This window comes from Doryrhamphus excisus, linkage group LG2 (assembly GCF_037039965.1).
Source record: "Doryrhamphus excisus strain RoL-2023G ecotype Guam linkage group LG2, RoL_Dexc_Guam_v1.1, whole genome shotgun sequence".
Classification (NCBI taxonomy): Eukaryota; Metazoa; Chordata; class Actinopteri; order Syngnathiformes; family Syngnathidae; genus Doryrhamphus; species Doryrhamphus excisus.
In genome coordinates, this window is record NC_136358.1 from 14,533,036 (window position 1) to 14,546,870 (window position 13,835).

Consider the following 13,835-nt stretch of genomic DNA (forward strand, 5'->3'; position numbering starts at 1 on the left):
CGGTGTATTAACGCATTTTGGCCACGTGGTGGTAGCAAAGCGCCACTCACCTGGGATATTTACAGAGCTTGCAAATTGAATAGCATTATTGGCACATTACAAATACAACCAAAAATATATAAATGTCCTGAAAAAATGCATATTCAAGCAAATGTTACTTATGTTTAGTCTAAATTAAGAATTTTCAAGCATAAACTATAAATGTAGCCTTCTCTGACCACTAGGTGTCAGTGGTAACGCACCAGATTTGGTAATTGTAATAACAGTCATCATCATCATAATAATAATACAAACTACTGCTGCTAACTGCTCCAGCTAACACTCAAGACACTCTGAATTCCCCGACATCACTTCCTGTCCACACACCTCGAAGACATTTGTTGTTATATTGGGTAACATGAGTGAAAATTGGACTATAGGGGTGTTATTTCATGTCTACAGGGCTCTAACAATGATAACATTAGACAGGATTAGCTGTTATTATTAACATTAGAAAGTCATAAACAGCGTCGAAACAAGGCTACAAAAATATTCTGTTGATATTCCGTCACCTATACACACACACACACAAACACACAACTCCATATTAATTTATTATTAATTTAGTAATTTGGAGGCCCTTATCATTTGCCGATGTTGACTAGTGGTATAGCAAAATAATTTTAAAAAAGCTATCAGCAATGAATCCAATTCCTATTCAGAACTGTGTTGAAATATGGATGCTCAGTCAAGAGTATTGCCTGTTTTCCGATCTTACATGGCTTTTTATCCACTTTATAGATTATGCATGCCCTGAAAATCACAGTTGGGCCTCCCCTTTTAATTCTGATACGTTCCCAGGTGATTTATATTCCCCAGTAGAAGACAGAGCGCATGTGAAAAAGTGAAAATAACTCCCACCCCCGAAGGCAGACATGAGTGTCAAGGCATGATCAATTTTTAATGTTCATATATCAGCAAAGTGTTAATTGGTCTCTGGGGAACAGATCGTATATGTCACTGGCGCTAACAATGCATTTTGTTTGGCAGTGACATTATTATATCCAATTTAAAACAATGACATTATTATATCCAATTTAAGCTTTCAAGTCAGCTCATTTTCAAACAGGTGCGGAATTGTGCATTCAAACAAACATGATGTTATGTAAAATATGCATACACAGATACTGTAAACGCTGCAGTATATCAGTTACTGGAGACCAATACTTGGCCCTATGGGGTGCATTAGTGTAAATAACAAAAGTAATCTGTACCTGTAAACATATTTTTCAACTCCTGCCACCCTGAATGGATATGATGAGTTACTGCTATTTAGTGTGTATTATTAGAAGCTAGTTTCTTCTACTTGTGAAGCAAGAACCTGTAGATGCAAAATGGCCAAAGAGGCATGCAATTAGGCACCAGTTAAAGATTCAAGCAGGAGGTGGACGGGGTCAATATCCACCTCGCTTGGTCTTCTATCTCCCGACTGAGTGAATCCTGCGGCTAAAAATACCCACGCTGCTGCTTTATGGCCAGAACTGATGAGGCATGATAGTGCGGCTTGCTCACTTAATGCGCTCACAGCTAACCATGTTCCCCCCTTTGGCGGATCATCACACAGATTATTGGAGGAGAAATGTTTTTGATATGCCTGTAGAAGTCTTTAAGTGTGAAATGACAGGGTACTTCCCTGTGGCTCATTGGCAAAATTGATATATTAGGAACATAAGATGGAGTATGAGTTGTAAATGTACGACAGAAAAGTGGGAATACTACGAGAATGAAGTTTAAGACAAAGATGAAAATTTATAAGGAAAAATTCATTCATTTACGAGAAAAAAGATGTAACATAAGAATAAAGTCGGAAATTTGTGAGAAAAAAAAGTTGGAATATTACAAGAATGAAATCTTACATTTACACGAAAAAAAGGTTGTAAATTTGCTAGAATAACATAACTTTACAACAAAGAAATCGTAATATTATGAAAATAAAGTACTAAATATATGTAATATGAGAATAGAGAATAGCAGTTAATAGAATTAGTATGCAAATTTATGAGAAAAAAGTCTGAATATTACAAGAACAAAATTGTAAATTAACTAGAAAAAGTTGTACATTCACGAGAAAAAAGTTGTAAGTTTGCTAGAAAAAAGTTTCACGAGAATGAAGTTATAAATTTAAAAGAATAAGTTAGTTAAAAAGTGGTAAATTTACAAGAAAAAAAGTCGTACATTTACGAAAAGAAAAGACAGAATATTACCAGAATTAAGTTGTAAATTTACTAGATAAAATCATGAATTTACAGGAAATAAAGTTGTAATATAAAAAGAACAAAGTTGTAAATTGACTAGAAAAAAGTTGTAAATTCATTAGAATAAAGTGGTGGATTTAAGAAAATGAAGCTAAATTTTAAAAAAAATTCTGAGAAAAAAATCTGAATATTACAAGAATGAAGTTGTAAATTCACTAAATAAACTAGTGAATGTCCAAGAAATAAGTCATAATATTATGAGAATAAAATTGTGTAATATATGTGAAAAAAGTCGTAAATTTATGAGGAAAAAATTTGGAAAATTATAAAAATAAAATTGTACATTTACAAGAAAAAAGTTGTAAATTTACTGGAATAAAGCAGTAAATTTACAAGAAAAAAATTGTATATTTATGAGAATAAAGTGGTAAATGTATGAGATATTAGATTTTACTTTTTGCCGATATTTACTAGCATTATGGCCTTCATGCTAAGGGTCTAATAATTAGACCCCTAGCAACCCGCTTGCTAATTGTGTGTTTGTTTTCTGCCTGCCATGATCTGGATTCTGCATTCATTGTGTGGACTGTCGTATGAATGCACGACAAATATAAATGGCAGGCGATGTCCATATTTATGAAAATGCACTTTTGCATGTAAAAGGAAGAAATATGCTGCATTGTTGGGTATGCTGAAAGGCATTATGAATCAATATGTGTACAGTACGTCCCTCTGGCGAAAGAGAGATGAATGGAATTCCTCGTATGGTCGTGTGTAATAATTGTGCCATTTATTCCAAACTAATGACCTCATGTATTATGCATGTCCGTGGAAGCAACTGCTGAATTATTATTCAGCGGTTTGATCATCGCTACGGCATTGTTAAATATGTTTTCCATTGTTTGCCTTTGGGCGTCTGCTGATGTGTGTGTTTACAAGCCCGCAACCGTAACAGGCGTTATTTGCGTTTTATAGCAGTTAACTTCTCACACTTAAACGTTTGTCAGCTACTTTACCGTTGACACAATTTGTTTGCTGTCTTTTTTGACATTGTAGACATAGTGTCTCTTTTTACCTTTGTCAAGTATTTGATTTTGTGTTCATTTAGCCATTTAATGATAAAAAACAATATGAATACATATTCATAGGTAAATTTATCAGTATTTATAAGTGTGATAGCATCACATTATGGGCGTACTTCTTGCTAGCTGTTCGCATATTAGCTAATAGCATTGTTAGCATTGACATTGTTGGAAGTGTTCTCATAAAATTAAAATAGGCGGCAGTTAGGACTTTACATACATAGTATTAGTACTGGGAGATATGGACCAAAAACGATACATTAAGGTTGAATATTTATTTTTTTTCCCACAAAGTGAGTTTAGACAAAATCAAAGCTAGGACTTGTGCTAAGTAATTGTCACTGGACATCCTTTTCAGACGTTTTTTCCAGTGTTGCATCTGGTACCATATAGCAGCAATGTTTTCCTTTCATGACGAATGCAACGGCCGCCACCACACACATTCCTCAGATTGGTGTTTGTGTCAAGTTTTAAGCTGGTGAAAATGATTTTTTAATGCTCTGGATTCGAAGTTGCGCCATATTAGAAAGTTACTGCTTATTCCCTTCCGCGGTAGCCTGTTTGTTAGCCTCCGGGCTTCTGCTCCGCCCCTCCTTCCTCCTGCACGAGGACATGATGAGGGCGATACAGCGCAAATAAAGTCTATTCGATATCAATTATATGGTTGATTTTGATACCGTGCTTAAAGTACATATCGATATATAGTCCAATAAGTTAATAACCAAAAGCATTGATTATTTTGGGAATTACATTGAGGTTCGGCACTTTAGCAGCTACCTGTTGAAGCAAGAGAAGTTCTCATCATTCAGAATCCCATAAGCAAAGTCGGTCTCAAACGCACCATGAAAAATCTACACTGCAATTTTTCAAGTTTCCTTTTATTACATGTTAATAATAATATTACATTATAATACACAATTGAAGTAAAAATCCACAGTGTAACAAATACAGATATTTCTGAAAATAAACAGACGATAACTTATATATACAGTAAAGTCTTATATCGATATTCTCGGGAGTCGGAAAAAATATCGATATAACCGGACTATCCATATATCCGATCCTGCGCCGAACTGCATTAAAAGTGGGCAGATCTTTGATATGGCATGTAATTTTCTCCTCGAGTTCATTCGCTGTGTGTGCTGCACTCTGGTGGTGGAAGTGTGAAAAATAAAGTTGACTGGAAGCAGCAGTTCGCCGTGTTCTTTTTTGGTATTGAAATCCTTAAGCAAAGATTGATTTAAGATGCTTTTGTATCGATATAAGCAGACCAAATTGGCTGGCGGGAGATGAAAAGGGCATCCTAGTACCGGATTATTATAATAACCGTGTATCGTACTAACGGAGCTAGTTATATCATAAAAGACTAGAAATTTGCCGGGAAATGAAAATAGTATCGTAATAAGTAGTAATTCGTTTTAACCGATATCGATATAACGAGACTTTACTGTACTTACTATATATAAAATATCAGTCTCATCACGCTCGTATCAATCCAGTACTACTGTGATCATCAGTCCACCTTTCACATACGGGGCAGGTGATACGGAAAATATTGGTATCGATTCCGATACCACTTGTATACAGGACCGGTTTTGCTTCTTTTGAAGGGCCTTGAATGAATTTGTATTTCATTTGTAAAATGAAAAAAATGTAAAAAAATGTAACAATATCATCAAAAAGACAGGGTTGGATGGAGGCGATTGATTGGGCTGTAGCGACCCCTGAAATAAGAACAATATCATCAAAATAATTGGACTAGCCAAATAAACTCAAAAACAAAAAAAGCAAAAACTACTGGTTTACTATAGGGATACCAATCACTATCCAACATGAACAAAAAACAAAATGACACAGACACTGAAGAGAAGTGGTTCCAATCTTATACTGCCATGATTATTGGTATCTCTATGATTGACATCGGGATCGGTCCGCCCACTTTAGCTGCACTTCATGCAGAGAACGCTCACATTCCACTCGATCATTCTCCGCCGTCCCTTTCAGAGGGAAAAGGGGGCTGGGCAAGAGTCGACAGGAGGGGAAGTGTCAAAGAAACCTTTTTTTTTTGACAACATGAACAACAGTTTCTTGAACATGGCGTCGATCGGCGACCTCGACCCGCTGAACGCGTCAATCCCTGCCACCAAAGTTGAAATCACAGTGTCCTGCAGGTAGGAAAATGTTACTTTTTCCAACGACTTTCGATGGAAACCATTAAGTTTCGGTTGTCTCGTGATCTGATCGGCTATGCCAAAATGTCACCTCGGCATGCCATTTATGTCAGCTTTCGTTGTTGGATGTTTTTGTTAACACTTTTACACCAAGAGGTTGTATTGTACATTTTGAAAGTTGTATCACTTTAACGACGAATACACGACTAGTAATAAAATGGTCGAGCTGTAGCAAACACTGTTGACAGACAACTGTTTCCATGCTAAAATGAAAGCATAAACTCATTGCGTGATGTCAACAAGCTGTGTTTGATAACTTTAAGCGGGTACGTGATATTTGTCATTTAAAGAAGCACTGCCTGACTTGAAGATGTCAGGTTATTTTCCACAACACAACACATTGGCATATGTTTGGCATAGTAAATGTCCTCCCAAGCAGATATAGACATGTGAGTGGGTGTGTTGTCTGACATGATGAAAAAAGACAGCCTGGCTGCTGTGTAGTTTACCTCCTTTTAAAACATGTCTGCATGTCTACTTCTACTCAGGGAAGGATCTCCTTTGCAAAATCAGGCATGATGAAAGCGCTAGAATGGTCACATAGTTGAAATGTAAAATTATCATTCTTTCTACTACAATGACAGTTGCTTAACATTGGTTTTTGACTTACTTCCATAGAAAGTCTGACTCAAACCAAAACATACTCATCATGTAAACTCAATTAATCTGTTCTACAAATGGGAACACAAAACATAATAGTTTTAAGTACAGAAAACAATTGGAAATTTTTATACAGTAATTCCTTGTTTATCATGGTTACCTGTTATGTGACATTTAAATATAAATTGAATATTTTCATGCCTATGGCATGATAAAACATGGTAAACCCTGGGCCCAACCCGCTGTACTTGTAAGTGTGGCCAAAATGTGGGGACGAGTACCGCCTCGGTATGGATTTGGGAGCATGCAGGCACTATGTAGCACTTTTAGTGCAGGAGGAACTTTTGTTGTGTGCGGGGCTGCGTCAGACTCCGAATGTTGTGTCACGTGTCAGTGTTTGCACTGTGCTTGAAACCGGCATTGTGCACACTGATATCACACAATCTCCTCTCCGGGCAGAGAAGGGACCCAGCAGAGGTGAATAAACCTGCTTTTCATTCAGGTTTTTAGTTGATAATGTGAGAAGACTAGAAATAAAAGCATTGCCTTTTGTTCATGTTCTGGTAAAACAAGCATATTGGCTTTGTTTGGCTTAAAGTAAGATATGAAAATAAATGTTACAAAAATAAGTAGCTTTCACAAGAAAAAAAACCTTGGTGACCCCTACTATAGCCTGTAGTACATTTAAACATTTACACTGCATGTGGTATTGGTATTGGCCGATTTCACTCATGGATTATCGGTATCGTCATCACAGAATCTTGATCGGAACATCCCTAGTATTACCCAATATAGTCGATCCAATCAGAGTGTGAGTTTAAGTCCCTTTCGGGCTATGGCCGCAACAGTAGCTGTTATTATTATTATTATGTTATTATCATTGTGCCTGTTATGTGATCATTTGATCAATAGAAACAGTTTTTTGTTTGATGCTTGTGCTTGTTTGGCGGTCTCCTGGAACAATTACTGACACCTAGTGGCTATTTAGAATGCTCTAGAATACTCATGTTGTGGTTTCAATGGCTTGTACTGTTTTTCTATTTTAGTGCATTTAGCCATTTTTATGTTGGAAAGTGATTAATTTTGGGGAAAAAATTGCTTAAGTATACATAATTTTTGATTAGCGCCGTCATCTACCATGAAACAGCAATCATTTATTTATTAATTAAGTCAATTAAGTAAATCCCAGCAATTTTTCAAAAGATATCTCTTCCTGTACCGGCCATATTTCAAGGGACATAGAATATTCTTTTCTCAGGCTCCACAAACATGGAACTTTAGTCTTTCGTCAGGAAAAAAAAAAAGTTTTGTGTCTACCTTTTTCCGTTCTTTAGTAGCAGTCGAACATAGGTAGGTTTCAGGAAAAAAATCGGTACCCAACTACAAGAGTGGGAAAACCAGTTATTTGTGAAAAGCTACATTTCAAGCATAACTTTCACACACGGAAACATTTTCAGGTCAAAACGGCAAAGTATTTTATTGTTTCAGCCTTTCATCCACATGGACGCGTGGCTGTCATATGACCAGAAATGAGCCAACATAATATCTAAATATTTCAACTGACATGACTTTTCTCACTCGACATTTTCCTCATATTTTGTTGTTTTTTTACTCCAAAATAACTGAGAGAAGTAATTCCACTTTGTTGTAAGTCTAGAAAGCAGAAGAGGATAGACTTAGTGTATGCGTTCTTTCTTCTATATTTTGGTGTGTCACATGGTTTCATGTGTGTGTCTGTTTACGCATAGGTGTGCCATGTGAATTACATCGTTTTCACCCAGTGGGACTTAATATTTACTAATCCGACACAGTGTGGAGGCAACAACATTTACGTGTGGACAGGGCTTAAGTGAATTAGGATACGTTTTCAAGGCACATGCACATTGGTTAGGAATCACTGGTTTACTGAGTGTATCTTCCCAAGATGTAAAAGTGCCAAGGGTACAAAAGAAGTATTTTGTGAAAACCCTCATGATAGAACATAAGAGGAAAGGGACATTCATACATTTTCTACTGCTTATTCTCACGAGGGTCACAGGGGTGCTGGAGCCTATCCCGTCTGTCTTCAGGCGAGAGGCGGGGTACACTCTGGACTGGTCGCCAATGGACAATTTGGAGTCGCCAATTAACCTAGCATGTTTTTGGAATGTGGGAGGAACCCGGAGTACCCAGAGAAAACCCACGCATGCACGGGGATAACATATAAACTCCACACAGAGATGCCCGAGGGTGGAATTGAACTCGGGTCTCCTAGCTGTGTGGCCTGCATGCTAACCACTTGGTCGCTGTGCAGCCAAGGGACATTCAAACAAACCAAAAATGAAAGTAAACGCGTTCAACTCACATTCTCTCACAGTTTTATTTACATTTTCATTAGTTTCTTCTGATACCTGATCATCAGGACTTGGGTTTCGTCAACGTGAGGATGAATCTATTCCAGTACTTCCTGTACAGTCCTAAACAGAGATGCATGTCAAGATAGATGCAACATAACACAGTGTTTACAAATTAAGTATAATGACCGGCGCATTTTTCAAACTCAATCAACAGAAATAAACCAAAAATAATCAAGAAAGTCAAAACATATGGGATGCTTGCTCAAATAGAGACATGTCATATAATTGATAGGGTGTCCTGATCAGTTCATATGACATGAAGTAATGTTGGAATGGATAATTTGTTGGCCTATTCGTAAGAATCATAGTATTATACACAGATGTAAGCCGAGTTTCAGTCTAATAAATCGAGTCTGTTGGACTAATGAAATGAAAGGTCACCTTTTACTCATCATTAAGATCTTACTTTGTGTCTCATATGAGAAACTCCTCTGTTGGAAGGTTTGCACTGTCATGGGTGATTGCAAAGCATTGTGTCATTTTCTACAGGTCCCATTGTAACGTCTTAAAATAAGCATTGTTGTACCCAAGTGCATTTTTGCATTTTGTAGTAGAGAGATGAGATCATGTTGTGTTCCACCAGACTATATGAACATGTTTTGGCAGAGTTTGCTCATGTCTGAGTCACCTGGTTCCTCAGTCCTATCCAGGGGGGTTGGGGAGAGGGGGACATCATCCACCCACCTCCAACCTGAGGCAGAGCTGAAATGCCAGCACTTGTGAACGCTCATGTCTATACAATATACTGTATGATGCATGTGGTGCGATACAATATCTCCATGGTTACTGTTTTTTTTGTTGTTAAGTTTACGCATGTGGGCAGAAGAAGGGAGGAAGTGAGGAATCTTGGAAGTGAAGTATAAATGTGATCTGAAATGTAGTGTGTCACAAATGAGAGAGGAATTATTAATGTGTTAATATGTGCTGATCATGCCATCACATATTTAAGCCTGTGATAATTAGTGTGATCTCATGGAAAATAGTGCAAAAAAAATGTGCTACTGAGGAATGCAAATCAAGTTCCCTGAAATGCTGCTCCCCAAAATGCCGTCACCTGTTTTGGGAAAACGTAATATAGTTTGCCAACACATGATGTGATCATGTCTGACATCCATACGCTGATTTGATATTCATAATTAATGGACTGAATGGCTGGGCAATTGTGGATAGAGTGAGGGAGCATGAGCATGCTGCTTCAGACCTATTGACAAACCTCCTGGGGTACATCTCCAGCTCATGGCGATATTGTTACACAATCTCTAGTCATATAAGAGCTTGGCTTCCGCGGCAATGAGATGGAGACAGTTTTGCTGATCGATGGCCGAGACGCTAGATCAATGCACTTTGTGTTACACTACGGATTGGCTTGCAGTTGTTTTGTTTGTACAGTTATGTGGAAAAACATAGGACGCTTCTTGTATTTGTCGGTGTGAGATACCTCTTCTGATGATAATAATGGCATACATAATGTATTCATAATGGCATATATATTCAGAATCATGAAAATATGATGAACACAACCAGTAAGTTTTTGGGTTTGGTAAAAATGATAACATAGCTGTCAATTAGTAATGTTAATGGTCATGGTTTTATTTCATTTGAACATGCATCAGATTACAATTGAGTGAATCACATAGTCAGTTCACAGTTCCACATGTCCAAAAGGAGTAGGAAGAAGCAAAGCTTATTAAATCCTACCCCTCCACCTGGTACTTTTACAATCAGTAACTGTTACATTGTTACATTTGTTCACTTCCTGCTTTCCATAATACAGTTTAAGTTTTTTTTTTTAATAATGTACCTCGACCATGTGACCATACAATGACATAATGTGTACCATAGTAACTGTCAATATAGTGATATATATATAGCACATCATGACTGGTTCAAGACTCTTCATCCTTGTATTTAGCAAACATCAACTGCTTGTATTGTTTCTTGAATTGGCTCATCGTTGTGCATTGTTTGAGGTCCTTACTCAATCCATTCCATAGTTTGATTCCACATACTGAAATGATATGGCTTTTTAACGTAGTCCTAGCATATAAGTGTTTCAAATTTAGTCATTCTCTGAGATCATATTTGGATGACATTTTTAGGTAATTAGTTATTTATAGCCTTATGCATTATTTTTGCTTATTTTAGCTTCATGGTACGCCACAATCACGGACGTCAAAGTGTTTCAAATGTAGTTCTTCCCTGAGATCATATTTCTCCTCTCTTGTAGAGAAGTACTGGCTGACATTTTTAGGTAATTGGTTGTTTTTAGCTTTATGCATTATTTTAATTGTTTGAAGATGAACTATATCAGCAAGTTGAAGTATTTGTGATTTTAGAAATAAGGAGTTAGTATGTTCTCTGTAGGCGGCATTATGAATTATCCTTACTGACCTTTTTTGCAGTACACTAGACGAGTGAAGATTGCTTTTGTAGTTATTACCCCATATTTCCACACAATAAGTATGAACAAGGTAGAACAAGAGGGCAATAAAGAGTGTGGAATGATTTCTGATTGAGAACAAATTTTGCTTTGTTCAATACTGAAATATTTCTGGCCACCTTATGTTGTATATTTGTAATATGAGGTTTCCAGCTCATATTTTCATCTATTGTGATCCCCAGAAATGTATTTTTGATCACCCTTTCAATGTCCACACCGTCTATTTGTATTTGCTGGTGCGTGTCCTTTCTGCTGTTACCAAACAGCATGATTTTAGTTTTACTTAGGTTCAAGGACCAATTAATTGGATAGTGGATTCATCATCAATTACTCAATTAATTGTTGCAGCTCTAACGATACCCATCTATGAAATGAGTCAGGAAAAAGTATGGAATTTTGGTGGTGTTTTCTCTGGTGGTCCCTGACGGTAACCCCTGTAAATAGGCTTTACTGTAATTCACCAAAGAACTAAAGCATCAGTGGAAGACAACAAGCGTTTTGTGTTCTCCTGTTGTGGCAAGGGGCTGTTTATTTCATAGAAGGAGCTTTGTCAGAGGAAAAAAAGGAGCCTTTTGTTCTCTTCCATGGCAGTCACATTGGCACGGAGAGCTCTCGGACTGTAATGTGTCCAGATCCACCCTTTGCAGATGATTGAAGGGTATGTTGCAGATATTATCATTACAATGGAGTTGATGTAATTTGCATTACGAGAATAAATAAAAGGAAAGAACATCCATCCATTTTCTCTACTGCTTGTCCAAGTCGTGGGTATCGGGTTCCGGTGAAAGGTGGGATCCACCCTGGACTTGTAATAATTTTTCCAATTTAAGATATTAATATTACTGTGGTATTTCCGATTGTGGGCAATATCAGAAGCTATTCTTCACTCACAAAGCAAAGAATAAATTACTCCTTGCCTGTGTGCCGGGGGAGTTTGGTAAATAACCTCAAGTACAAATATTCCATCACAGTCATTGATTAGGCCCCCCAGACACGAGCTGTACGTGGACATACACACACACACACACACACACACACTCGTACACACAAAAACAGCGCTTCTCATAAATCAAATGGGTGACTCACCTGCAAGGCTCAAAGTTAATTTTGAAGCTTGCGTGCATTCATGCTTTAATTAAATGGCTTTATGGGTATCTATCTTATTATATAAATGTTGCAGACTCTCCCATTGTCCTTATCGGATATGAAAATTAATACCTGCTCCAATAGGATAAACAGTATGCATGGAACGGAAGGGCATTTGTTTCCTCTAATATCACAGTTTCCATCTTCTGGATAAAACAAATAAGCAATCGTAAAATATGTTGCCTTACCCCAAAATATATACTTTTTAACCTAAAAAAAATTATTTACTATGTTAGCAATTTGAAAATATTCATGCATGTAAAACCAGCATCTGCATTTTGCAGCACCTTTTATAAAAAGAGAAATACTAGACTTTCTTTGAAGTGCATCTTGAGAGCATTTTTTCTTTCACACCACTCCTGACATGTTTTTGTGTCAGCCCCTACTCTCCTCTCTGACTTTCGCGCCACGGTCTTAGCAGTGTCAGCAAACTTTGAAGCTGTTGACAATAATAACACGATGGTTCTCAGATATTCTCTCTGGCGCTGTGGAAAATGAAGAATGATGTGGTAAAAAAAAGCCAGCGCTCCACAATATCAATCCATGCATCCATTTTCGATACCACTTATCTTCACAATATATTGTTTTTAAGGATGTTCCCATCAGGGTTTTATGCTGCCAATACCGATCCCAATAATCTATGAGTGAAATCGGCCGATACGGATCACATACCTGCAGTGTAAATATTTATGTTTTTTTGTGAGAGCGACTTTTACAAAATGAAAATGTCCAAGAGCTACTCATATGCTTGTTTTACCAGAACATGAATAAAATTCTGGTGTCCATAACTCACATTTTGCTTTTCACAATGCATTTATTTCAAGTTTTCTCACATTATTAAGTAAAAAATGAATGAAAAGCAGGTTTGTCCGCCTCTGCTGGGGCCTGTCTAGCCGCATCCGCTGCCTTCTAAACCACAGATGCAGCCGACTCCCCTTTCTGTGCCCGGAGAGAAGACAAAATGCCGGCTGAAATCAATGTGCACAACAACAATCATTCACAACACTATCAGTGGAAAAAGGACGGTATCGACCCATACTGATCGGTGGCCTAATTGTTTTATATCACATTGTTAGTTTACATGATTAAAGTAGAGATGAATGCAAGGTTGAGGGCTAATCTCCCGGGAATATCCAGTATAATTTACTCATTTACTGTTTAACATGAAGCCTGTATGCTTTTAAACAATCTGTCATTCATTATTTTTAAGTGAATTTTGTAAAGCCTACTTGTGAATTTTAAAGAGAGGCCAAATCTTAAAACGAGGTCACAATTGTTACTGGCCTGAAGGCTGCAGCAACTGTGTTCCTAATGGATTTTCTATAAAACTGTGCCAGCATATTATCTTCAGCCATTTTATCTTGCTCCTGCACTTGTCTTTTAATGCCAGCTATTACTAAAAACAACAATTACGTCAAAATTGATTTCCGAGGACAAGTGTGGTCTCACAGCAATGAATCCATTATTCGATTGCTTATCTCCACACCATGAAGACGGAGTCGGTGTTTCATATTTTGCTATGATTTCATGTAGCGTTACCCCAGGATGCAAGGACATGGTGGCAGGTTGGTTCAATAAAGCCTTTAATCAACAAAAGATAAGCTCACACGGAGCGGTGCGACACACAACAAAGTACATAAAAGTACCAAAACAACAGACGATTCGACACGGGTCTTCCCGGGGCCAACATGCTAACCACTCACATC

General features: G+C 37.4%; 1 protein-coding gene across 3 annotated transcripts in view; it reads left to right on the forward strand.

The window, feature by feature from the left end:
* The first annotated feature begins 5,281 nt into the window (after positions 1-5,281).
* Positions 5,282-13,835, forward strand: part of LOC131131891 (copine-8) — a 65,490-nt gene continuing 56,936 nt past the window's right edge. For 2 of the 3 annotated variants that reach the window (XM_058076900.2, XM_058076902.2), the window contains exon 1: positions 5,282-5,487. In XM_058076900.2, coding sequence (XP_057932883.1) covers positions 5,390-5,487 — 98 coding nt within the window. In that variant the 5' untranslated portion in view covers positions 5,282-5,389. The remainder of the gene's footprint in view (positions 5,488-13,835) is intronic. The other variant, XM_058076904.2, reaches the window with a different exon arrangement.